A 27517-nucleotide genomic window follows, 5' to 3' on the forward strand; every position below is an offset into this window, starting at 1 on the left:
ACTCGAGATAGCAAAAAGATGTGGGATTGTATTTCTTTCCGTTCATTTAATTGGAACCATGCTGAAAAGGCGTATGAATACCATCACTCTTGAATATATCTAAAGTGTGGCTTTGCGATGCTGAGAATGATGTCCAACCTAATAGAATTTCAGATAGAGGAGATATTTTGGCTCATCTTTTGCTTCCAGCTATATTCAGTTTCCCCGTGTGGTTATTTTTCTTGTTGTTGTATGCATCCAGCTATCTGTTTCTTACTTCACCGTCTGGGAATACAAACCATTTTGTCTCATTTCAGACCTTAAAATGGTTTGAACAAAAACAAAAAGGAAGGAACAAAAAAAGTATTTTGGGCAGTACCTCTGTACTTGTTCTTTCTGTGTCTTAATAATTTGGCTTCTTAAAAGAAAGGCCTGAGAATATTCCGTGTCTTGGAATATTTTCCGTCTGTATATATTCTGTATTTTGTAACATCTGTACGCTGGGTGGTGGTTCATCAGGAGGGGATGAATGTAACCGTTTTAGATGCTTAACTGGCTGTTGGGACTTGCCCAGTTTGTAATCATGGTAATTGCACATACAAATATGGCCATGTAATTACATGTGCATTTTTGCATTTAGTTTCAGGAGTTCGTTTAGAAAAGTATAAATGCGGCCCAATAAATCCTTTATATCTCAGACTTCTGTGCTTTTATAACTCTATATAATTATGCAATAACACTGCATCTGGAGAGGTTTCACTTAAGTAAAAGCCATAAAGAGCTCAGGGTAGATTATATATTTTTTGAGTTAGACCTACACTAACTTGCGCAGTACTGTGTTTTTCAGCGTTTAAGATTGATTAACTTCAGCAGTACTCATGCAAGAAAATTTTCTTGTGAGAATAAAGAGCAGTTTAATATGAAACCAGAACTGGATCAGGTCATTTAAGCTGTCACAATGACTGAAGTGATTAAATGTGTATTAATGTAGTAAAATATACACCAAATACTCAGCTACTCGGGCAGTGAGGGCTTTTGCCAAGGTACAAATTGGATACTAAAATGAAGTAATTACTTATTAGCAAAGTTCCAGCTCTCTGAGAACAAATCTAAATCATTATTATTACTATTGGCACTCATGGATTGAGATAAAGTAGACACAAATAGATACTGTAATTCATGTCTACTTACGAGTTCATATGCACATACATAGATAATAAGACTAATTTCTCAGTATTTCGTGTGCACAGCCATGCATGTATTATGTTTTTATAATCGAGGGAATGTATAATTTTTGTCTTCTGCATTTCTATTCCTGGAATGGTTTTCACAAACGTTGAGAATGTTTAACGATGACTGACACCTTTTGTTGTATTCAGCGTTGCTGTGAACCCACAGCGCGATACTGTCGTTTCCCAGTCAGGATTGCTTGCTAATTTCCCTTACGGCTTTTTCCCCAGTGCGCTAAAGACAAGAGCTGAACTCTGCAGATGATAGAGAAGCAGATGTGAGATTTTGACACTCAGAAGTGAGGGTTTTCAAACTTACCGAGCTTCATCCTGCCCTCTTGGTCGTGAAATACATAGTAAGAACTGCAGAATCCAGTTTATCTCTGAGAAAAGATATATATTGTATCAATATTTTAATTTAATTTCAGTTTTTGTTATTTCAGAAGGCTTTAGCGGAATTGTGCTGATGTGATCCTCTAATATAGTTTGCAGCACATGAAGATTTAACTCCTGTCAATACGCTGCACAAAAACGGTATCACAGATGATAAGGAACGAGCCCAAGTCCGGTGTGGATGGCTCTAGATTAAGAAATGATTGCTTTTGCAATCTTTGTTGTGGTTGTGGCAGTAAAGAGGAAGGTCCCTTTTCCTGTTTCAAGTGTTCATATCGGCATCTCTCACAAATTCTCTGTTGTGCATCGATGCCAAAATCTTTTCAGCATGTTTTAAAATAAAATCTTCGAGCTCTTTTTTTGTTTAGGTTAATGTCCGTGTTTAAGCAGCTGTTTTGAAATACAGCGCCGTTTTTACACCGAAAAGAAAAATTGTTTACTTCGTTTACATTTTTTGGCACCCTTTTTTTGTTTAAGTGTAGACAGCCGCAGTCGGAGCTCGCAGAACGGTTCATGACAAATCCCGCATTTGCTGACTTTTAGCTCGGTCTTTGCTTTTCTGTCTGGGAGGGTCCCAAGCCGTAAGAAGGTGCTCGGTACTCCAATCTGCTCGCAGCGGTTGTGTTCAGCCTCCCACCGCTGCCTCCAGCCATGGCACTCGCTAGTCTGGCTCTCTGCTTTCCTGGTGAATTAGGGTCGGTCCCCATCCTGGTCTGCGTGACCCTGGCTTCTTCTGCAGGGCCGTATCCGAGTGCCCTCAGCTCGGAGGGCACCCTCATCACCTGCCCTGGGCTTTCTTAAAAAAGTCAGATAACGCAGGGCAAGGCAGTAGAGGAATAGCAGCAGGGCGTTTTTTTTAATGCTGCCTTTTCACACAGACCCTTTTACTGTATGGTTTACTTGACTGGGGGCAGAGATTACATTTAATTTTATTTCATCTGCATGCTGTTCTGGCAGGAAAGTTGCAATCAGATCCTTATCAGGCTCATTTAACTGCCTTTCTGCCAGGGCTTGGCAGGGAGTTCGTAAAAGGCTGTCCCCCAGCCCTGCCAGACGTTGTCCCACTCCATATAAAGCAAGACATCGCTCCTCTGCAGTCTTTAAATATTCTTCTTCTGCAATGATTTGTGCAAGTGAAAATTAATCATTCAAATGTCCTTGGAAAGCAAATAGGAGAAGGAGCTGGAGCATAGCCGAAATTGCCATTTAAATGCTTTTAAATTGAAGAAGCTACTGGCAGATAACGTTTTGGAGTATTTGCCCTTCTTTAACGATACTGCACGCAAAAGTCCATCAAGTATAGCAAGAGGCAGTGTCTGGCTGGAAAAAGATAAGTTTTGGCATTTCAATTGCTTTTCAAGCTACTGTGTCATTGAAATACACATTGCCAGTCAATGCGCAAACAGTAGTCCTATGGGAAATGTCATTAAAAGCTATTTTGCGATGTCTTTTAAGCAGAAAATCAGTCTTATTTAGCCAGGTATTGCACAGGCTAAACTAATTTTCCTCAGATAGACTTCTGTTTCTGCATTCATGGATATTTTAATTTTTATTTTTATTTTTCTTAAACATTAATTGAGATAAGATCCTGTACAGAGGGGTACGCGGGGGGCACTTCACTGGCCTTGCGCGCTGCGTGATGCCTGCGAGAGACTCTGCTTGCTAACTGGGCAGTTTCAAGGGAGTGTTCCTCAAATGAGAGGGCCCAAAAGCCGTTGGGGGGACGACTTCAAGGCAATACAGCATGTAGAGCTCAGAGCCCTGTAGGAAACGCTTACTTTGCGCCTCATCCAGGGAGAAACGTAAAAGCGTGCCGAGATAGGTTACACTGATACTGCCTGGTTGTGATTTCTTTTCAGCTCTATGGCTATTGCTACCAAGACAGCAATGACATCCCAGACACACTGACGACCATCACTGAACTGGGCTCGCCTTTGGAGATGATTCAGCTTTTACAGACTTCCTGGGAAGACAGATTTCGAGTGAGTAACAACTGTTTTAAAAGGACTTTGAAGAGAGCGATGAACACAAAATAACATCAAGCATGAAGCAGGGGTTATGTACTATGCAGTGAAATTCACGTTTATTAAATGTTTGCGTTGCGTATGATTACATCTTTGTTTAGAAACGACATTAAGCACTCCCTTTCTGCAGTGGTTAAGATATTGTGCTATTTTGTCTGCTGATGTTATCTAATTGTAGCCGGTTTTATGCTTTTTACATGATATCTTCAAACATTTCTTACTTGGTAAAAGCTCAAGGCCCGGGATTTTTGGTGTTGAGCGCTGTGCTCTGTAACTGGGGTTTAAACAAGAGAAGGATGTTACATTTCTCTGCTGATCCTTATCATAGGTTGGTTTTAGGATTGTTTTCTACTGCTTCCTGCTCTGTTTGTCGTTTAGTGGGGGAAGAGTGAAATAAATGCACACAAATCTCAAACCCGGGTTGTCCACTGCGTTGGCAATTTACCAGGAGCACGAAGGTCGCACTTAATTTGTCCAAAATGAAGCCAGACTGCAGCAATGCTTTGATCAAGGCAGCGCTGTCTCACTCAGTGTATATTGGGACGTGTCGTCGGCTGAGGTTAACTCACTCCCTAAGACGTTGTGAGGCAGCAGCAGTCTTCATCTAAACCGCTTTGGATTGCATGGCTACATCTGTACCGGAAAAGTAAAAGTGCGCCCGACTGGTTTCGGAGACGAACCGGCAAGGTGCAGCCCATGTCTGTACTATTGAATTCTGGCGCTCTCTGAAGGGCGGGTGGCTGCAGGCAGGGTGCCGGTCAGAAGTGGTCCCTGGGCCGTGCTGCCTGCTGGGTCGTGCCTGGGGACGGCGCGGGAGAGCAGCCTTGGTCGCCGTCAGACCCGGGCCAGAGGCCGTGCGAGCAAGCGTGTGTGGGGGATTAAGTTTCTGTGCCCAGGAATGTTCCCTGGAGGAGTTTATTTTACTCGTAGAGATGGAGCAAGCGTGTTCCTTATGCCAACCTTCAGCTCACTTGTCCTGAAAGAAGTACGCTCTTGATAAGCACGTCGCTGCTCCTGATGTACGGGACCCGTCTTCGGCTCATCTCATCCAGGGAATGCACATAATGGACTGTGACGGCAACTGCGTACAAAGTAAATGACCAAGAGATGTGTTAGATTATGGGTAATAAACAGGAGAGTTTCCTCCCAGCATGGATATTTCTGAGTGAGCAATTGCAAAGGGAGATGAAGAAGAACGAGATGAAGGTGCTGAGCTGAGCTGATTCACAGAGGTGGAATTACAGGTGAAACATTCCTGTGACTGCTGTAATGACGTCTTAGATAGTGTCATGCTCATTAGCTTGTCTAGGCTGCAACTAATGCAGAGAAGGAGGAGGAAATAAAATCACGTCTTCTTGATGATGTGTGGACACTTGTTTGCGGTCCAGTCCTGAAAACGGCCACATAAATATTGGACCTTATTCCTACAAATAATGATTTCCTTGTGTCGAAGGACTCGGCAGTAAGTTTGCTGCCCAGATCCACACCTCTGCACTCAGCAGAGGTGCGTGATACAGGGTGAAGCCTTCATCTGTGTGCTTAAAGCTCATCATGTGGGGGACTTTGCGGTGCCAGCCTGGCGGCAGGCACACAGGGCAGTGTCCCGTCGGGGTTGGTCACAGGGGTTCCCGCTGCAGGAGCAGGGGCTTTTTGGCGTTTGAGAAAAGGCAATAATTTCAGATGACAACTTGTGTTTTAATTCAAGGTAAATTCTGGGTTCGCTGGCAATTGAAAATAGGTGTATTGTAGGTTAGTTTGGACTGGACGTGCCTTTTATATACAGCTTATTTCAGGACGGCACATATACAAGTCCTGTGTCCCTCCAGAGGAAGGAAAGGGTGATCAGGTCCGGCATCCCATAACCAGGCCTGCGTTCATCTACACCCACAGGCATCTCCCTGTGAACTGTGGTATCCCATAAGTAGGATAAAAATTCTCTAGTCTGGCCAAGGAGGGAAATGATTATAGAAGTGTACGGTAGTCCTAATGTCCCACAGGCGAAGGGTCTGTGAGGGATAACTTCAGACGTGCTCAGCTTTCTTAGGAAGGACACATTTAGGTGCTCCCCTGAGTGCACCATTTATGCCCCGGGATTCAATTTGGATTTGACTACTTCAATGCACGTGGCCTTAACAGTATATTTTAACTGAAAACAAAGATTCTATGTAAACAATAAAAAGCTTGCTAGACTGAATAAGACCTGTTATTAATTTAATACGTAGAATAAAAATTCCAGTATTTAACTGCGTTCATATTAATGCTACTTTTACATTAATACGTTACATAGTGGACTCTAAAGGAATGCAAGAATTGAAAACAGTACTTTGGTAAGGGGGCTGAGTTCAACATTCATCGAGTTTGCTGTCTAGTAATAGTTACTCAAGTTTCTAACCTGCAGCTGAAAAGTGCAGCGTCAGCACAGAGCTCCCACCCCAACTTCAAAGTGGCACATGAGGGTCCACCAAGAGGGATGGACATGTACCTTTACCCTGAGGCACAACAAAGAGTTATGGAGGAGCTGTAGAGCTCCTCTTTCTGGGAATTTGCTTCCTTCTCCCCTGGAAAAAGGCAAACATAAGAGGAACCAGTGGAAAAAAGAAATTATAAAAGCAGTCAGAAGGCAGGATCAGTATGGAGGCAACACAGACACCGTCTGCAGTTGGAGCTCCAGGCGCAGGCGTGGGGCAGTCTGGCCAAAACTTCCAGACCTGGAGTTTGTAAAAGAGCAGCATCAGGCTGCGTGGTCAAGGCCTGTGCGTAATGTGTTATTAAAAGTTAATGCTTTTATTTCTAATAAAAGTAAGAATAGCAACAATGAGCCCCGCTTCACGAATAGTGTGGGAAAGCACTGGTAAAGAAGCTTATTTTTGTTTCAAGTCTCTAAGGGTTTTACAATCAACTGTGTTAATCCTCTGAAAAATACCTTAGTTGCAGGATTCAGTTCTGAGGATAAGTTATAACCCTTACGTTAAGTCATATATTTATGAACATATCTTCAGCTAAAGTGGTTTCCTTTATGTACTTGTACTGAGAAGATAACGCAAGGTTCCCACGTTTTTGCATTTCAGATATGTCTCAGCTTAGTTCGGCTTCTGCATTATTTGGCTCACTCTCCTCTGGGCTCCGTGACATTACTGGATTTTCGCCCTCGGCAGTTTGTGATCGTGGATGGGGAACTGAAGGTGACGGATCTGGACGATGCCAGCATCGAGGAGAGCTCTTGCACCAGTAACAGCGACTGCTTCATGGAATTCCCCGCCAGGAACTTCACCCTGCCCTGTTCGGTTGAGGGACGGTGTGAGAGTATGAACGAGAAGAGGAATCTCTACAACGCCTACAGGTACGTGATCGGATAAGGTGAAAGAGAATTAAGAGCGGGCAGAAAGTCTCCCGCATCCTCTACAGTTATTCACATCAACGGGTACATATTGTCTCAGAACTGTTACCCAAGACTAAGTGAAGCCATGAATAATTGTTTTGTTTGTGAAAAAACGTAGCATTTATAACTTTGGAAATGTTTTGCATGCTTTGAGTGTGATTCACCACTTCTAGTCTAATTTTACGTTGGTTCCATTCCACTGAATTCTTCACCCAAGGAGAGATTTTCATAGGAGTGAAACAAAGGTGCCTGTGGAGGTGGGGGCCCCTTAGCTCTGTGCTGAGGCCATTCGGGCAGCTCTTCTTCAGCGTGAGTTGAGAGGGGTCATCACGCCTTTTCCACCACCAGTTGCGGAAAGGGCAGAGGCAGAGTTAGAGCTGAGCTCTTGTCCTGGGCTCCATCTCGGAGCTCCCCGCCGCATTGGAGCCTGCTTTGGAAGGGCAGTAACAGTCCCCGGTGCAGTCGTGGCGCCCCAAAGAGCACCCTCAGGCACTGACCATCTGGGGCCTAATGCCAAACCTGTGAAAGCCAGGGGTGCTCCTTTTCGCCCCCCTCCTGCCCCAGCCCCTGGTCTCTGCGTGGGCAGGCACTGGTGGGCTGCCTCCTGGTGCTGCCCCCACTCTGCAGCCACACCATGCCTGTGACGGGGGACGTGTAGGTGACCGGCCATGCCGGGCCAGTTGGCCACGCTGAAAAAAGCATTCAGCCAACACGTCCATCTTCCAAATTTGATTTTAAAGGTTTCTCCGCATTTACAGCGGGAGTCTTTCTGGGCGACGGCTTTGTGTTTGCGGTCTCGGCTCTCCCCCATCGGCCATCGCTCCCCGTGGAGGGCTGGTCCAGGATGCTGGGGGTGGGGGGGCCATGTTGCTGCTTTCCAGGGAGCTGATGCTCCGTGCTGCGCTCCTGCCGCCACCGCTTCGGCTGACGGGCCACCTTCTCTGTTGCAGATAGGAGGATCTCAAAGCAATGCCGTAATGGTGCACTCATTTCTCAGACTTCCCTTTCAAGTATCGTGCCGTTCACTGCCCGCCAGACCACAGCGAGGAGAGGCTGCTCCGAAGAGAGTCTTCTGCTGTAGTCCCAGGGCGCTCACCACCAGCATGTGTGTTGCATTAGCTGACCACACTGAAGTGGGCTGCACCACATGACAGCCATCTGCAGTTGTGCAGCGCAGTTTTCGGTGTGTCCTGCAAAATTTTCTGCTTCCATTTGCTTGGCTTAAAGATCTTGCTTAGCTTGCTAGCTTTTGGTTAAGACCGTTTTACTGGTCTGGCTAAGAAACCTTCAGTAGGCACCCATCCATCTCGGTCGTTAAGTGGGGACACGTCTGTGGTGCGGTGGGCTTGCGGCAGGTTGCTGGTCTCGCTGGAGGAAGCAGTCTTTTTCTATTGCAATTCTTAATATTGCCTTTGAACCGCGCACCGGTGTGTAACGCACGCACGCAGTGCCCCGGTGTTTTCAGCCCCTGCTTTTGCTTAATTCGGTAGAGACAGTGGGTTTTTGTTCAAGAGCAGATCCACGCTATAGAAGCTGCGCCCGCCTACGCGAGGGCATTAGCAACAAACTCTGCGCTTGTCTTAGAAGGCTGAATCTTCAGGTCGTTAGGTATAGGCTGATTTCATATTTTCGTGGATGCGCTCTGTTGCTGTAGGGTTAGAGATTGCCCGTAGGAAAGGGTTCCTGGTGCTGTCAGGTAGAAGTCAAAAGCAGCAATATGTCAAACAGCACATAAACCCCTTGTAATTTGAAAATATAGCAGGCCCTAGCCTTGAGAGTGTAATTAGCCTATCTAGCTGGTTTCTTTATGAGGTAAATAATTAAAGGAGAGAAAACATTTTGGAAAAAACTCTGCTATGCAAGAACTGGCCCATCTTGACTTTCAGATGGTTACCTTCTGTCACAAATGTGTATCTATGGGGTTTCCTCCAAATGTTTGGAGGAACAATTTTAAAAGCACTGGACAGTTTCAAAAGTAAGGATAAATAATATTTTGAATTATTAACCAATGGCTCAAATGAATTCTCCATCCCTGACAATTCTTAAATTAAGATCAGATCGTTCTCAAAAAGAAAAAAGAAGGGGGGAAAAAAAGGCTGTAGGAACAAATGTAAAAGGATCTGACAATCTGTGTTATGCAGATCACAGGGGATGCCACTGGCCCTGGAATCGATGAATAACAAATGTTCCTGCAATTAAGTTGTGCAGGCGCCAGTGTCTCTACATGTCAGAATTTCACATGTGGGTGTTTGCGTTAGAACAAGTCATATATTTATATAGGCACGGAAAAACAATAACCTCCCTGACTCGCATCCATCCAGCGTTTCGCAAAGTAAATGACAACTACTGAATTTTTGCAAAGAACTACTCACAATCATTCGGACTCTGCTTATGGATAATCTCTAAACAAAAAAAAGTGAGGTAACATTTACCAGACAAATTATTCATTACGAATGTTATGCTGCTCTTTAGATTTCTATATGTAAATATATTTAAATAGATGACTAATACAAAAATAACACTTACATTATTCATTATATTTTTATTTTATTTGTAAATAATATTTATAAGATATGAAAAAGGGAGTTAAAATCTCAAGGGAATATTCGTTGTGTACGTGGAATGTGTCAGCTCAATAATACCTGTGTCTATGATCAATTTTTGCTGTTGGTAACTTAATTTCTTAATTTGTGCTTATGTAAGACATCTGCTAGTCTCTCTCCTGAGCATGAGCCCCTGGAGGTTTCTGTTTGACAATGTGGTCTCTGTATATGAAAAAACATCTACTTTGCAGGTTAGATGTAAAGCAGGGCAATTGCCCAATTGTGTTCCTGTTCTACGTGTTGCCTAATATTTATGTCTGATAGTTCTGTTTATGTTGTCAGATCCTGAACTGTCCATCTCTATCTTAGGTTGTTATGACACTGAGTTTGCAATGGGTAGTAATATCGGCAAAGTAATAGAAATTTAAAGAACAATGTGAAAATTAAGTGTACTTCAAATGATGGTAAAGGCATATTGTTTTTTATTTTGTAATTAAAAATGTTAAAATGCAGAATATGCATCCATCAATGAATATCTACATGAACACATCTTGAATTTAGATAATGATGAGAACAGAGAAGACATTCTGAATTGGAGGGGCATTAAAACAACAGAAGAAGGCTTTCTCCTCGCAATTCATTTGAAATTCTAAGAAAACTGTAGAAAAGAAAATAATAGTCAATTATTTGAAATGAGCAGAAACTTGATTTATGCTCTTTCAAGTTTTGGAAAAAAAAAAACCAACGAACCACCAGGACTTCTGGGGTTGATGGCATCCTTTTAGTTCGTTAAAGTACAGACAGCTTTGCAAATCATCACAATCCACAGGGCTTCATAGCAAATTTCTGTATTACTGGAACATTTACACGTGGTTACAAGGCAGCATTGTATATAACAGCATGGCCTAGGTATGCCAGACAGCTGCGTGAATAGTCTCAGCTATATATTTATTTGACTATAGAATATAATTATATTTCCTGAATAGGTCAGTGGCTTATAAGCAATAGGAATTTTATTCCTTATGTTGTTCAGTAGTTACCAGACATTTGTAAACTCTTTTTGTTTTTTCCTTAATTTTTCAATATGGGTTACTTTTCCATTGCAGGTTTTTTTTTACGTATCTTCTTCCACACAGTGCTCCATCCTCACTGAGACCATTACTGGATAAGATAGTCAATGCAACAGGTAATCGCAGTAAACATGGTAATGCCAAGTATGTCCTTTTTCAGTGTGACTATCCCATTTGGGATGTGGGGGATGCTGCTTTTACGTTCACTGCAATAGAACCAGATTGTTTTTCTATCCAGGATAAAGTTTCCCCCAAACAGAGAAGGCAAGAATGGCCCCGTAGACCAGAGAAATCCTGTTTTGAGATTTTATGTAGGCTTCACAGAGGTATTTACTTCCTCCTGACACCTCAGCACTGTGGCGAACTGTGTCAGAATGAAATTCCTCGAGGGATTTGGAGGTACCCCCATTTCTGGCAAGGGGAATTTTAGTGATAAAACCAGGGTACTTCCTCATTGCCAATGGTAGCAGTGGTGCTTTTATACCTCAGAAGCCAGAGGCAAGTGACATTACCAAAGACTGTAGAATCATAGAATGGTTTGGATTGGAAGGGACCTTAAAGATCATTTAGTTCCACCCCCCTGCCATAGGCAGGGACGCCTCCCACTAGACCAGGTTGCTCAAAGCCCCATCCAGCCTGGCCTTGAACACCTCCAGGGGTGGGGCCTCCACAGCTTCCCTGGGCAACCTGTGCCAGTGCCTCACCACCCCCACCGTAAAGAATTTCTTCCTAATCTTTACTAATTACCAAGGTAGCACCTTTGGGACAAGAGGAGTTTCATGTGCCAGTAAATCTCATTTGAGGGTTTTCGGTGCATTGTTCCAGGGGTTTTATACCTTGTACTGTGTGCATTCAATGGGTAAGTTAACGATGCTGGGCTATAGCTAATTAACAAGCCAAGCCTCTGGAGTTCCCTATATTGACTGAAGTTCGTTGCTTGTGGGGAGCTCACCGCAGTAGTGTTTTCGGCCCACAGGCCCGGCGTTCCCAGCTGGACGAGCCAGCCTTTTGACATGTCTGGCACACGTCAGGTTGGAAACCCCGTTTTGTAGTAACTCAGGGATTTCACGTCCACATCACCACGCCGCCACAGAGCAGGCCACGGCTGGGCTCTGATGCTTAGGGCTTTATTCGAATGCAGCCTCGTTTTGTCCTGTGCAGGTTGCTTCTCATCTAACTCATTCTCTTCCTGTGCTTTTAAAGGAGAACTTCACTGGGGAATAGATGAGACGGCTGCTCAGCTAGAGAGAGTTTTGAATCTATATAAGAGTGGAGAGTACCTACAGAATACGACCCGGATGCCGAAAGCTGGTAAGGTGGTCTTTCTCGAAATTTAAAATCAGAGACTTTGTCCTTATTTTGAGGTTTGAAAGGGCAAATGTGCAGAAAATGGGGCTCGATGGCCCTTGAAGTCATGCACACGATAACCTGTTGTCTGCTTTGTGCTTCCTGGATGCCTTCTCAAGCTCTTCGCCTAAATGAGGTAGCTGCACGTCCATAGGTGTGAGCAGGCTGTAATAGGGATAAGGAAATCCAGCGGAGCATTGCTCTCCATAGCAGAGCTGTGGAAAATGTTTTTCGTCGTATCCACACACTTCTCTGCTGTTGGAGTACCAGAACCTGCCCAAACATGAATTGGGGGGAATCTCATGAAGATACTGTAACCCTCTGTGGAGTTTCTGGGACTTACAGGAATTTCTTGCTATGTAAGCACTTGTAGATTGGAAGAATAAAATTTTTGCTTGCTTTGCAAGAGAAAAATAAGGTGTTCCTCAGCTGCCTGCCAGCAACAGAATAAAAAAGAAAAAAAAAAAAAGACAGGATGAAAACGAAGCTGCATAACAGTAGTTTTTTCATAAAATCTCTGCAGCACCACAGGTATGTAAAATGCTATTCAAGCAGCTATGATACGGGGGGATGCATATTCTTCCCGGATGGATAGCTTGTGGAATTATACACGTCAAAGAAGATTATGTATGATGGAAATGACTGTTAAGTCTAACAATTGAAAAAGCTGTTTTGCAAATTATTTTTGTGTACGTACAATATTCATGTCAAACCGTCAACATAATTGACTGCAAGTTGATAGGAAAATTATGGCTTTGCTGCAGAAGCTCAGTAAAGAGGGAAAGATGGGTTCTAAATGAAGATGAATGTTGGCACAGAGGGTTTGAAAAGTTCAGTGAAGCATTTGCTCTGTGAGAGAGACACAGGAGCCAAATTCATTCCTGTCGTAGCGCTGTTAACCTCAAAGGGCCATGACACCAGGGATGAATTTGACCCACTTATCAGAATAATTCAATATTTATTTTGTTGTAAAATTGGCAGGAAAATTGTTGCAGGTGTTCATTTAACTTTCTAATTTTCAGCTTTTCATCAGAATCTGCGCTGAGTGATGCCTGTCAACACAGCAAAATTATTTTCAGCAGTACAATCAATAGTACAAACACGTCCTTTGTTGAAGAAGTGCCAGGAGGGCTGAAGTTTTTCTGTGATGCTGGTTGATTCCAGATTTAACTGCCGTATCAGGACAAGATGAAGTTTTGAATTTTAGAGGGCTGTCATGTTTATAAAGAATCGCAGGGAGAGAAGCTTAGGACAGCGCCAGTAAATGTAACCGTGCAGGTTTCTACAAATATGGAGCAGAGCTCCATGTATATTTGGCTACTGTAATAATTACACATTTTTGTGTTAGTTTAATTCTGTAGAGTCCTGGATAGTATAACGCAGAATCTGCTACCCGTGTTCACGGTTAGTAACGCCCTTCTGTCCAAGGAGCTCTTTTTATTTGTAGGACACGGCTCATGGACTTAGGCACTCTACCGCGTGAGCAAAGATGTTGAAAATCCATAGATGCTTTGTGTAACACGTTTGGCTGGTCTCCATTGTAAAGACTGTGAGCGTAATATTGAATTCCTTGATAGAAAAATGTTCTCTACCAATGGCAAGCCTGAGGAATCAGATATCTTAGTGGAAATTACACTTAGATGAGATGTGTTTTCAGACTCAGCTGCCATGCCTTTAAGATGTGCAGGCCTGTTTCTTGTTTGTTCTAAGGCTACTTTAACCAAACAGAAAAGGGGTTGTAATTTATTTCTATTTTAAGGCTCCCTTTCCTTGCCAGAAAAGCACGAAGAAGTTATATTGTGAGGGTGAAAATGCGCCTACCTACTCATTTGTACCGCTTTTAATCTGAACACATTCCTTCTTCAACCAGTATTTGACTGGGAGTACCGTGCTAGATTTAATTTTTCATATTCTCAGTCCAGAGATTATGGAATTAGAGATTACTAATTAGAAATTATCCAGATTATAGATGAAGTTGCAGGAGAAGGTGACAGTGGTGCTGGAAAGGACTGGTGTCCGAGTGCTCAACCTCTTCCTGCTGGCAGGACGTTCCCAGCTGAGCTGGCGTCCTGACTGCCGAAACCAGGGCTGAACCGCTGAGCAGATCGGATAATTTGTGTAACTCCTGATGGGGGGTGGTGGGAGAGACAGGGGTGAAAAGGGACAACTGTGATACTTTCCTAAGCTGTGAGCTGAGGTCGTCCTTTGGCCCTGTTTGGGGTCTAGGAGGACAGTATGTTTCTCTCTGAAAGGCAAAAAAAAAAAAAAAAAAAATATTAAGATTGTGGATTTTTTTTAAACCTTTTCTGCCTTGCTCTACAGCATAATGAAAGTTCAAGGAGAGTGTTTTTCAGCCCAGTACTAGGTTAAGATAAAACTAGAGATGATGGTGTGGTTCTCAGGCCAGATAGGAGTTAATCAGAGCTTTGCATTCGTACGCCAGTGTGCCAGGATTGGCCAGGCACAAGTTTGCATCGATTTTGCTCCAGATGATGGAAATCTCTCAAGATGACTTGACTCCCAGAATGTGTGCTCTCTCAAACAGTAGATATGACAAGAATTAACAATGCCGGTCTCCTCTGGCATCTAAAGGGTTGTGACAAAAATAAGGCCTTTCTGGGGTGTGATCTATTTTGAAATCCTAAAAGCAGAACTAGAGGAGAATTCAGATCCAAGAATTGCAGTATTTTGTTTTGTTTTATTTTTGGGGAAAAGAAACCACAGAAGGTTCAGGAAATAGTGCTTCAGAACTTGTCTTAGGTCTAAATGCTTTGAATTACCCATTGTCTTGGATAGAACACTGACAATTCGTACTAGGAAAGAAGAGATCGTGATCTTGGGCAAGTGATCTAAGGCCGTAACTAAAACATAAACTTTGAGGAAACAGTCTGTTATCTATCTGAACTTATGTTTTTGAAAGGAAGACCTCTTCCTATGAACACCGTGAAGTGAGAAAGGTGATATTGATAATCAGTAGGGAAGTGACACGAAGAAAGTTCTCGTCAACCCTAGTGTTCCCATAAATAAAGTTTAACAAGATGACATAGTCATATTACAGAAGGTCTTGGATATTAAGCTTTCACTGTGCTTCAGTTGTAAAAGATTTTATAGTGTTGTAAATTATATTATGCTCTGGACTTTGCTTTAGTATCTTAGAAACAGAGTAGAGGCGTGGGAGACATTCGATAGCTACGTATGTGTTCTGTAATCATAAATCACACTACTGTTAATGTTGATGTAGGAACATTACAGTGTTTAAAACAACACCATGAACAAATACTTTTATATTCCATTGACTGTTGGTCTCTCTTGCTGGAATCCAGAAAAATGTGAATTAAAACAGGAACCATGTATTTCTTCTGACACGTTATCTAAAAACGATTAAATCGTTCCATTAATTATCCAGATTAAGAAGACTATAAAAAAACCCTACTGATGTTCATCAGTAAAGTCCTGCCCCAGTATCAACATTTTTATTACGTTCTGATTTGTACCAACTGGATGTCTGGCCCTTGAGCTAAGCCGCAGCCCTTCGGTTAACTCAGAATTTACTCAGAAATGCGTGAAATCAGCTAACACTAGTAAATCCGATAGCTTTGTTATTCATTAAAGCTAATAGATGACCCATTATTAGGCCTGGGGGTGTGCAAGCCCACAGAAAGGCATAATTAGCTGCTGCTGTTAGTTGAAAGTACATTCTCAGTGCTGAAAAAGCTGGAAGGCTGGACATAAAGCAAAGACACTTCATGTTTTCCTTTGTCTTAAGACAATTTGGCAGGATTATGCTGTATGTAAACATTTACAGTACAACAGTGTTTTGAAAAAATATTCTGCAGGGTCACTATAGCAACCTGCTTAGGGAATTGTAAATCCACCCAAGAGTTACTGAAGTCGAGGGGGGGTGCGCGTGCATGCGTGCGTGCGTATATGTTTGTGCACATGTGTATGTGCGAGAGAGAAATTTTGCAAGGTTGCTGGAATATTGTTTGAGGCAGTTTGGATACCCTGTGTCAGGCCACAACGCGAAGGCGACGCGCGTGCTGCTGGAGGCGCTTGAAGGCTCAGCCGGGAACATAGCGCAGCCCAGATTCCTGCTTTATCTGGCACTGGTGCGTTCGGTGTTTCTTTCCCAGGGACGTCAAGGCTGCTGCGTGGCCGGCTGAGGAGGAAAGGCACAGAGGACTTTGGCATCAGCAGCCGGGCAATCCCAGCACGCGTGGGAATACAGGAGCAGGTTCCTTTGCACGGCACTGGAAATACAGTGGGGCTGTATTGGCTGGTTGTTGCTCACACGTATCTCCAGCGCCGCGCAAACCATGTGCCCTGTTCACTGAGCAACCTGTTCTGCTGTCGCTACGCTTCTCCAGGTCCAACTTGGCAGCAGCGTACAGCAAAACATTTCCCGCTGGTGGGTTAGGTCCTCAGCTCCTTTCAAGAACGCTAAAGAAGTCGCCGAGTATCTTTTACAAATCCCGTAGGCATCTGTCTTTAAGCTTAAATACCCCGCACACGTGTCCCTAGGCACCTTTTGGCTCATCCATCATCACCATCATTGTTTTTATGAGCCAGATGCGGCGTCGAAGCATCTGTGGCGCTAGTTCGGGCTCGTTGCCGTCAGTAGATGGGCGTGAGCCGCAGAGGTGGCCGTGGGTGCAGAGCGGCTCCGCAGCCCGGTGAGCGGCGCCGGGACGTGGGGCACGAGGCAGGGAAACCGCTGCAGCTGTGTCCTGTTAACGGGAATAAAATGTAAGGGAACATGTCGTTCTTCTCCGTATTTATTTGTGTTTCGGTGACAGCCTGCATACCGATTTAAATATGGCTCTACTGTAAGCACAATAGAAGCGTATAAAAAGAGGCGAGCCTTCCTGCGCTTCCCGCCTGCGCGCGGGAAACAGCCAAGGGATGGAAATACTCACCAGAGGAGCAGGGCTATCTGCCGGTCTGACGGCAAAGCCCTGTCCTGCCAGGCCCGTCTGTCCTTCCAAACAGTTGGGATTCGTCAGAAATGATTGAAAGCAGAGGCACGCGGGGCACGCCTAGCGTGTCGTTTTCTAGACATTCCAAAAACTAGCTTGCCGTAGCGCAACTGCGCATACAGCTTTGCGAGGCTTGTTGTCAGAAGCGTGTTTAAACGGGAGGCGTTGAAGCATGAGGAAAATTTCGGCATAAAATGAAGCGTACTAAAAACATAAGTGTATTATTGTCTATTTGGGATCCGATTCTGTTCTCCTTAAGCTCCCTGGGAACTGGTGGGGACTGTTTGTAGAGCAAAACACCGCTCAATACTGCTTTTTCGCTGAGATTGGCAAGATCAGGTTCTTTCTGCTTACTTGTAAGCAAAGCGATTAAAGGCAAATCCAGAATCGACTGCCAGTGCTCCTCTCGAGAGTGGAAGAAAAGGAGTAACGTGATTTCTCTCTCAAGGATGACCATTACTGCCTCTGTGTCATTGACCCATGGTGTATTGGCAGGTGATAACTAGAAAAGGGAACTGGGCAAATTTCCAACGAGTAGCTGTATACTTGGTAGTAAAAATGCAATCTGGCTGCTGGGGCTGAAATAAACGGTCATTAGGACTGATTAAAGTCAGATTTAGGGTGATTCAAACAAGCTAAAAGGGGGAAACCACAGGCGGTTTCACATACTTTATTATATACTTGTGGAGTTATTTATATGATTCAGTCTAGTGCAGTGAAAATGAGTATGTTTATAGATTGTAGTCGGCTTTGGGACAATGCAGGTGATTTTTTGATGGAAAAAAAAAAAAGTAGAATAAGATTTTAAAGCATTGGCTTTCTTTTATAGCTCTTGCACCGGTCAGTGATGCTGCACATCGTTGCTTTTAAAGATGCCTCTCATACCTGTCACAAGAAGGTGCTCGTTTGGGAAATCGCTGTGGCTGCTGTGGAGGCTGGCTAGCACTGTAGAGAAACTTTTAAGATTTTGGCCTGATAGAAACAGTGTGTTTTGATTGACCAGAGCAAACTTGTAAAAATATTTTCAAACTATTGAAAATATCGCAAAGCAAAACTTTTGAGGATTGCCCAGATTCAGCAAAGCAAGATATTTTGAAGTTTCAAAATGTTTACAGGGCAGGACAGATGGTTCCTGGGGGGATTTATTTGTATAACTGTGAGCAGCAAATCAGCTCCCATATGCTAAGCTGGAGTAAATCTGTCCTAAGTGACATCAAGATCAGGCTTACTGCATTACATTTATTTGCTTCAGTCCTCGCAAAATCGATAGATGGAGAAAAGGATTCTTTTTTCTGTTGTGATACCGGTAGGAGTGTCTTGCATTTCTCTGATCTGTTCCTTGCCATTACCTTGATAGACTTTATGTACTCTGTGTCAAGCTACGTGTACGTATGCAAAAGTGTAAATTTATGGCTGCATTTATAGTATTAGGCAAGTATTTATTGGTTTTAAACACCATTAGTCTGGAAATCGACCAGAACTTTGACCTTTTTATGATGTGATTTACTGCCGTGAGCCTTCAAATTCCACGGACTCCATTTAAGCAAGTTTCAGGTCTTGGCAGGACAAAAACCTGAGCTGGAGCTGTCTCTAAACCAGTGGAGTATTGCTTAATTGAGCAAGTAACTGCACTGTAGTGACCAGGGTGATCATTTAAAGGTGGAGGGGAAGCCCAGCTGTCCTGCTGGCTGGGGCTAATGGAGGGCAAGAAGGAGCAGGAGGTGTCGGGCATTGCCGGGGTACGTCTTGACAGAGGGGCATCCTTCAGCAGCGCCCTTCTCGCTCATGCGAGAGGAGTGCATGTCTCCACAACTCGTACAAATAAGGGCTAAGGGGTCAGCTCCCTAATTTGTCGCTGTGTAAACAAGAGATTCCTGGGATATTTGCCTTCGCCGTGCAAACAGGGAAGGCAGCTACCTTGCTCTGCTCGAGATCAAGTGAGTTTTGGAGAGAAATGCGGTTTCATCAGACCAGCGCTCGGTTGATGTCACAGTGAGTTTCTGATCAGTTCTGACTGTAATAGTTTAAGAGGAGAACCCGTGTTGGCTTCCCAGGGCGGCGGGAGCGCCTGGCTGGTTTGGGAATATGAGCCAGGGTGCAGGGCCATCGCGTGTGTTGCTCTCTGTGCCTCGGAGCCACCTTCCCATCAGGGTGCTCCCAGGCAAAGGCGCTGCTGGGCAACCATCCCTGCTGCCTGCCGTGCCAGAGGGAAGAGGCGCTGCCTTCCTGCCTTTCCCCCTCGCTGCATCCTGCTCCCCTCCCCGCAGGCAGCGTAGGCAGGAGCCTCAGGTCCCCAGACTGCAGGCATTCAGTGGTCCGTGCCAGTTCGGGGGAGCTGCCAGAGGCTGCCTTTGGGGAGCCCATGTGCCTCCATGCTTTCACTTAGGCTCCGGTGGCTGTATTTTCACCTGTCTGGCGCTTGGTGATCTCCCAGCCGAGGAAAATGCTCTTTGCCTGTGGGTCGTGCTGCTGTGTACCTGTTTTGCTACCCTGTTCCCGTGTGAGGCATTGCAGATGGTGGTGGTTTCCCTCCTGTAGGAGTTGGTGGGGAGAGGCAAGGAGAATAGGGACAGCCAAAGGGTTCTGCTGCATGGTGAGACCACCCTAAGTACTGGCATGGAGGTTTCCATCCTCTCTGCCACCCGCAAGCCAGGACCTCGCCATCGCCATCACCATCGCAGTTATTGCTGGCCCAACTCTGTCGATTAGTGTGTCTAAGCTGCCCAAATGATTTACCTGGCTTGGACACCTTGAAAAAGTCAATGGAAAGGGAGAACTTTATCTCCTACCTCTGACAGACCCTCAGGTCACATAAATCACTACTGCTCTTTTAAAATCTGTTTACGTCAGCGGAGACCCTAACCCCTGACAGCTGTACTGGAAACAGCGTTGAGAAGAAAGTAAGTGCTGTAGGCATATTAAGAGGGCGTGTCTGTATGCGGAAGAGTTTAAAAATTGAATGATAATTCAAAATAAGGGTCTTCCAGGTGGGCTCCTGCCTTGCGTCGCAGAAAATATACAACGTGACATAGGGCTGCTCTGCTTAGTGCCCTGACGGTGTGCCGGGGGATGCCACAGCTCCCTCCCAGCCCCGGTGCGGAGCCCGACAGGCTCTGAGAGCATCCGTGGGAAGCGCCGGGGCATGGTCCCTGCTGGCACGGAGAATCAAGCAGATGCTTCATCGTCTTCTGCTACAGCCAGTGCCATCCTTCTGTGAACGTCCTCTGTGGTGTGGGGTTTGGCGCAGTGCGGTGTTAGGTGCGAAAAAAGGTTGTGGGTAGTCACATTTTGTATCTTGTCAATGTGGCACGCACACTGACACAGAGAGTTGTATACGGCACCGAACACGGGGAATTGATTTTTTGCGTTTCATTTGCACATATCATTTTACTGACCTTGGCTGTGAGGTACAAATCGATACTCAGCAGTTACCATACAGGGATAAGAGGATATTATTCAGCTACGTTCAATTATTGCTGTTGCACTGTACAGTTGATACAGAAATTAAAAAAAAAAAAAAAAAAAAGCACTTCACCTATCCAGCCAGTAGCAGTTTGATTTATGCTGTGACTGTTCTGCAGAAGAAATACATATGTTTTTGATGGAGACGTGACCATTTGTAATGTAAAACTGCATTTTTATTTTGGTTGTTTTTTCTTCGCCTGCGTGAGCCTGCATTTTCTGAATTAACGACAACTTTTTTGCTTTTGATTTAAGTGAGGCGCGATCGGCTCTGATTTTGCTTCTTCTCTGTGAATGTTTCTTACAATGCTTTTAATGAGCCAGGCTTAAAAAAAAGTAAATGCATTTACTGCATTTGTTTCCCACTATTTCAGGCTGCGGGGTGTGAATGAGCACTTGTGGATGTGAACTTCTTTTCCCGGTTGAAATACTGGCAGTTTAGAGTAGTAGATGGGCTCGCCTTTGACTCGGTGGTGTTGGTACAATGTGCTGTCTGAAATACTAGCAGGCTGAATCTGCAACGTCAGGCAGAAAATGCCTGAACCAAAGTGACTTAAGAACAGGCTGTGAGTCAGGGCCGGCAGCTCTGGTTTCCATAATAGATACAATTAGAAGAAATATAGAATGTATTTCTTTTTTTGAATAGGATGGGGGGGGGGGGGAGGCAGGGGGGGAACCGTCAATTTGTGCGTCTGGAGGCTAAATAGAAATGTTTATAAATGATTAGTTGAATTTGCTGATGCATTCATTAGCGACCCCCCCCCCCCCCCGTCAGCGGCTGGGAAAGCGAGAGGAGCTGCGAACAGAGAACAAGAGGCAGCTCATAAAGGCAAGTGAGACTGAACGGCAGCCAAGGGAGAGGAGTAATCGGCAGGGCAGCGCGGAGGCGCTGGGCGAGGACCACGCTGACATGCTCCCGCTCCTTCCCCCCCACCTCTTCGGGGCCCATCAAGCGACTCCCCTTTTGTGCTAATGTGAGCCAGCAAAAAAAGTTTGCTTAATTAAAAGCCTGTCTTTTCTTCCTTGTCTAAAGGAGCCGGAGGAAAATAGCATGCTCTGCTGAGGGAGAGGGAGGGCTGGGAACGCCTGGTCGGGTCTCACCCCGACAATCCCACTCACTGTTAAGAAGTAGGACAGTGAGTCAGTTCATTCAAGTGGATGCTGTTTATTCACTGGGACATTCTTCCTGTAAAACTCCTAATAAAACCAAAGCCTCGCCTACGCAGTGGGGAAGGGGAAAGGGTTTTGTGCACAGACTATTTACAGACGCTTTCTGGAGAAAAAAGGTGAGAAGAAGAAAGGAGGAAAGGAAAAGGAAAGTAAGGTGCAGAGCTATAAACACGTTTGGGAGTAAACCGGGGCTGGTACAGTCTAGCCCGTCACCTTTTCCGTCGTATATCCGGCTCCTAAGCCGTTACAATAAAATTTGCCTGCTAAAAACAAGCAGTTTGCTGGAGCTTTCAAAACGATTGCTTTGCTCTGGTTATTTGCAGAGTACAGACGGGTGCCTGAAGCTTTTATTCCTGATGAGAACTACAGATGCTGGCCATCGTACCATCATAAGGGCTGCCTCCTCTCCGTGTTTGACATCAACGAAGCCATTGAGATCTGCGACAGCTACTCCCAGTGCAAAGCTTTCGTCCTAACTAACCAGACGACGTGGACAGGTAGGTCGCAGATGCTGCGGAGCAGAAGCAGCAGCTGGATCACGTATTCTGGCGGCTTTAAGTGTTTTAATACAGTTTGGGGAGGGTGCTGGGCTGGGCTGTGGGAGCCACCAGCAGCAGCTAGAAGTGGGATGGTTTCTGAAGCTTCAGCCGAGGCACTTTTGATTTTGGTGGGGCTTCTCTTTGCCAGCTGTGGGCAGAGCAGGAACCTGCGGACAGACTCAGAGGAGATGGCACCAGAGGGCTACAGCACGTGGACCACAGGTCTCCAAACCACGGGGTCTGAAATTTTATTTTAAAACACAGCAGCAGAAACAACAACAAAAGCCCATGACCTGTTTCCGCAGTTAAATGTGCAGGACATGGTCCAACATCTGGATTTAAATAAATCTTTCCAATCCATATGGTTGTTGCGGTTTGACACAAAACCAAACAGGTTCTCCTGTGCGTCTAGCTGGGACTTCCCGGCTGGTGTCAGACATGCTCTACCGCTGGTGGGAACACCGTGCTTCTAGCAGTGGGGCTTTGGCTAAAGGACAGCAAGGAGGGAGGGTTTAAGACTAGGTAGAAGTAGAAGCAGAACTTCCAGAGGAAAATCCCATTTGCCGCCACAAGTCATTTTCTTGTCTAACGGAATGCACTTGTTGAAAAGAGAAATACATTTTCCCAAAGGTCTGTGGGCCTGATGGTCCCCGTGCTGCTCCCCTGAAGGCAGGCACTCGGTGCCGATTGACATCAAGCGGAGAATTGGCCCCGGCTCGCTCCTTCTGCACCAGACCTGTGCCTGTTTCAGACAGCTCCAGAGCAATCTGAGAAACAAAAAAATGTTACAAGCCCCTGCTAAACATCTCCGGTAGCTGCAGCTCCGGCGTGGCTGAGGGGTTCAAAGAGCTGAGTGCTGCAGGTGGCTCCCAACCCCGTCCGTGCCCCGTCCCCGTGTGCCCGGCGGAGCTGCCTGTCCTGCAGCGTTCCCCTGTGCGCGCTGCACCCACCCCTTGGGGAGGGTAAAGAAAAGAGACATGTTTGTGCCTGTAAGGTGCAAGGGACCGAGTCCGTGGTTTTTTTTGTAATCTTCCCCCAAGATGAAACCCCCGCTGAAGTCAGGGTGAGGTTTTCTTCTGTGTGTTGTCTCCACGTGCACGGGGCTGTTTTGTTGCCTGCGGTTGCTGTTTTCTGCCAGAGCCAGGTCTGTTCCCCCGCTCGTGTCTTTGAGCGGAGCGGTGGCTAATGCTAGCCAAACCTAGGGGCAGCTGACAGAAGTCCCTGCTCTGCCATATGCTTTAGCGTGGGAAGTTATCGAGGCTCTGAGGCTCAGCTTTCTGCCTGTACATCTGCAATCGCAGCACGTCTTAACCTTACAATCGAAACTTACCCTGCGTGCAGTTGGGTGCTTTAGTTGTGCTTAGCTGAGCAACATAAATGTACCTCAAAAGCCAGGTTTATGTATATGCCTATTTCTCAGGGCGGGTCCCCAGTTCTGAAAACATCCCAAACGAGTAGAAACTTTAGGCAGTTCATACGTTTCAGCGTGTTTTTGGCATTGTACTGCCATGGCTTTCTGCATTTCTTGTACTTCTGAGAGTTGTGAACAGAGACTTCCATGGAGCCCAGAAAAAACTAATTTATATTAACCTTGCCTGTGGCTAACCAGTCACTACTAGGTCATCATGACAGACCATCTATAACCAGACTTTGAAGTTAATTAAAATACTAAAAAGTAATTATTATGGCACAGAGAAGTGCGTAGGAAGTTTAGAGCAGCTCCTGTCTCAGGTTATAATATTAAAAGCAAATGAGACATAGTAGCAGTATTTCTAGTTTTATTTATCATGCCCTTTACCATGTGGTTCCTGATGCTTAAGCACTCAAGTCCCTGAAATCTGGAGCATGGAAATTTGCTCAGTAGTTGAGGCTTCCCATTTGCCGTGCGATACTTGTTAAGAAAATAGTGTTATGGGAGCCCCCTAGAGAGGCAGGCTGGGAGTAAATGGCGTTTGGTTTTCTTTCTGAAATTAAAGAGAGGGGAAGGCAGAGGCTGAATAGGTGTGGAAGGTATCTCTGTGGGCTCTGCCCCAAGGAAAAGCAATGACAGGGAGGTCCGTGGGACGGCAGGTACCCAGCGAGAGGCTGGGATGTGCGTAAGATGCCAGGTCGGTAAGCGTGGGGAGATACAAGAACTGTGCTGCAGCACCCACAGATACCGCCAAGTGAAACCTCACCAAATTCAGCCCACGCTGGCCTGGGGTGTGTGTGGCAGGTGCCTTACGCTGCCCGGGCTGTTACCACTTGCTGGTGGTTTCTGTGTGAGGAGTGGAAACCCTGTTCCAGCTTGTTTAAAACCCAGAGGTACAAAGTGATCAGCAGGAGCTCTTTCAGAGAAAGTCATGTTAAACATACGTTGCACTGATTGGTTTTGCAAAGATTTGAGCATGTAAAGACGATACTGCTCCTGTATAATCACGTGAATGCCCTGAACCCAAGCCTGTTTTCATCAATGGGAGAGTCTTTAAAAACTTTTTAAAAGGTCGTGTGAAATTTAAAATCTTCAGATCTTTCCGTCGTTTACTGTGTTAGCTGTGTGCAGCCGTTATCTTGACCATAATTACAAAAAATACACTGAAAGCAGAGGAGATTCAGTGTCATTCCGGGTAGACGAAAGCATTTCAGTTTTATACCAGGGGAAGTTAAGAAGGAGTTCACTCTCGGGTTGCCCAAAGAATGCGTAGGTTGAAGAAGAATATGCAATGTCAATATTTTAAAGTTTGCAACCTTTTGCTTACCACTTCTAAATAATTTCCGCCCCTTTTCCTATTCGGTGCAGGTCGGCAGCTTGTCTTCTTCAAGATGGCCTCAAATCATCTCATGCCTGATCCTGACAAGATAACATATGTGAAGGTGACAGACTGACACCTAAAGTGGCTCAGTCTGACACGTGAGTGACAAGATCTGTTTGTGTATAAATATAGGCAGCTGTTAGGTATAAGGCGGCTGTGGCCGGAGAGATAATTGCACTATTACTCATTCTAATCTATAGAGTGCTAAACAAAACTTTAAAGAAATAACCTGCATGACCAGGATGAATGTGCAATAAAACAACATTTTGAAAATGTGATTTAAAAAAAAAAAAAAAAACACAACACAAAGCGAAATACAAGATATGATACACTGTTAGGGTATAATTTTGGTTATAAATCAGCTGGCAGCTCTGGCTTTTCTAACCAAGGTTAGTGTAATGTTTCTGACCTGTGCATGTGTGCGCAGGGATGAAAGTTGATCGTTTCTATGGGAAGTCTGTATCCTCCGCGCTGATATTTATTTGGGCACGTACAATCACAGCAGAATAACTGAAGCGTATCAGTTTGTAAACTGAATAGCAAATGTTACTGAAGACAATCAGCATTTGTGTTAAAGCTATCAAATATGCAATGCCGGCGTCTTTGTCAAAAGGAAGGAGTTGGTTATGTTCAGAATTGCAAGACTGTAGCTAATTTTCATTTTGGCTTCCAATGTTATCATAAAGTTTCATTTTTAATTTAAAAGAGCCATTTTGTAGGTCTAGCAAATCACATAAGCATATGAATAGTCCCACTGAAAGGGTAGGGACTTACCCAAGTGCCGAGTGCTTTGCTGAATAGGGATAGGCCTAAGCATATGCTTACAATTAAGCCTGTGCTTAAGACTTTTGTTGAATCGAGTTTGAATTGTTCAGGAAGCCACATCTTTGACAGACTGGCAAGCAATCCAGCTGGTGGAACAGGACTAGTTTAATGACTATCTTGCAGTTATCCGTATTTTTCGTCATCAAATCTTTGGTTTTCTAAGGCACCGCTTGCTAATTCTTAGAGTGAATGAAGTAAATGACCTTAATAATGTCACATGAATGCTAGCCTTAATTCTATATAAAATGCGTTTTACAGGCATGGTGTGTCTAGAGAATTTGCTTTCAGTGAAAGCAATAAAGTAAATGCTAAAGTGACCAATGTCATACTGTTTTGTAGTTTGTACAGTCAGGAAAAAAATGTGCTTTTGTTTCTCAAATAGTTTATTTTTGTAAAAAAAAAAATAAAAGATAAATACAATTTCTTTCATACTTGATTTTTTTTGTGTGTGTTGAAAATAAATGCCTACATCCAGTGAAGACTTAGACATGATGTATACTATGTAAACTTAAGCCTGTGATATTTTTTTCAGGAAGGAACTGAGGTTGTTCCAGTGGCTCCCAGTGTGGGGTGTGTTTCTGGGGGTACGCGGTGGCTTTGTCTACATGGTTGCCCATTGCAAAGCAATTGGCCATTAGAAGACAAGGCTTGAGCAGACTTTCTTTCTCTAGTTTAAGTCACATCAGTACCAGTCTTTTAACATTTGGAAGGGATGAGGATGACAGCAGAACCTGAAGGAATTACTTGTCGGGCTAAATGATGGTTTTTCCTGCTGGGCTTTACAAAGGAGGGTCTGGGAAGGGGGGCAGGAGAGCCAGGGAAGCTGGGCAGAAGTGCTCATAGCCTGTGTGACTACGCAGGAGAGATGGTGACACCATCGGCAGTGGGTCTCATCTCACTGCGGTTTCTCTGAGGTCACCGATACCCTAACGACTTCTGGCAATTGACTGAAATGACATGCTGTAATGGCTGTAACTCACAAATTATCAAACTCCCAGCCGTAATAGCTCAGCTGATTGTGTCGCCGTGCACTTAGGAACCCATCAATCATGCCATGGTAATAAACAAACACTACAGATTCTTTTAAAATTGCTACATAAATCATGCCAACACATACTGCACAGTTCATTGAAGTGATATGGGTTGTTGGCACTGGGGTGCTGGTATGTATTTTGAAAGTCTTTAACCTCCCATGATTGCCTTACCATTAAGCACTGTATACCGCTCCAAAAATACTCAGTGTTTAAAAACAGTGCAAATGGTTAAATTCTTTAGTTGCTTTCCTAGGTAAAATATATCAACATTTAAAAGAAAAAAAAAAAAAAAAAGAAAGATATCCATGGTAATTCTTTGATAGGGTAGTCAGGTAACTTAGAATAATTTCATTCCATCACTTTCCACGCACTGGAAAAAAATGCTTCTTAAGTCATGAATTGTTTATTCCTGGAATTAAACAAACTTGCCAAATCAATTTACATCAGCTTTTGCAAACAGAGATCAAGTAAGCAAGAAAGAAACGTAGCTGTGAGCCAAGAAGCTGGATTCTAAATTTCAGCGGTAATCAACTCTGTACAGGCGGTTTTATAACTATTTGAGGGTAAGGCTTTCCAGTGGAAATGCTGATTAAAATCTTAATAAGGGAGGCGTGATACTACAATAAGTGAATTGAATAGCTGTAATAAGCACTGGTAAAAGTCTGAATTTACGGAGAGAAAGTGTCTTTGGCAGCAGCAGGTCTGATTCAGCAAAGCGCCTGCCTGGCACTTGTGGCGTGGAAACCTCTGAGAAG

General features: G+C 44.5%; 1 protein-coding gene across 1 annotated transcript in view; it reads left to right on the forward strand.

Moving 5' to 3' along the window:
• The window catches only part of PKDCC (protein kinase domain containing, cytoplasmic), a 36604-nt gene extending 11392 nt beyond the window's left edge, over positions 1-25212 (forward strand). Inside the window, exons 2-7 of the mRNA XM_082481429.1 lie at positions 3461-3583; positions 6694-6965; positions 10654-10733; positions 11821-11928; positions 21896-22069; positions 24891-25212. Of these exons, the coding sequence (XP_082337555.1) occupies positions 3461-3583; positions 6694-6965; positions 10654-10733; positions 11821-11928; positions 21896-22069; positions 24891-24976 (843 nt within the window). The 3' untranslated portion in view covers positions 24977-25212. The remainder of the gene's footprint in view (positions 1-3460; positions 3584-6693; positions 6966-10653; positions 10734-11820; positions 11929-21895; positions 22070-24890) is intronic.
• Positions 25213-27517: the final 2305 nt, after the last annotated feature.

This window comes from Vanellus vanellus, assembly GCF_965231255.1.
Source record: "Vanellus vanellus genome assembly, chromosome: 3".
Classification (NCBI taxonomy): domain Eukaryota; kingdom Metazoa; phylum Chordata; class Aves; order Charadriiformes; family Charadriidae; genus Vanellus; species Vanellus vanellus.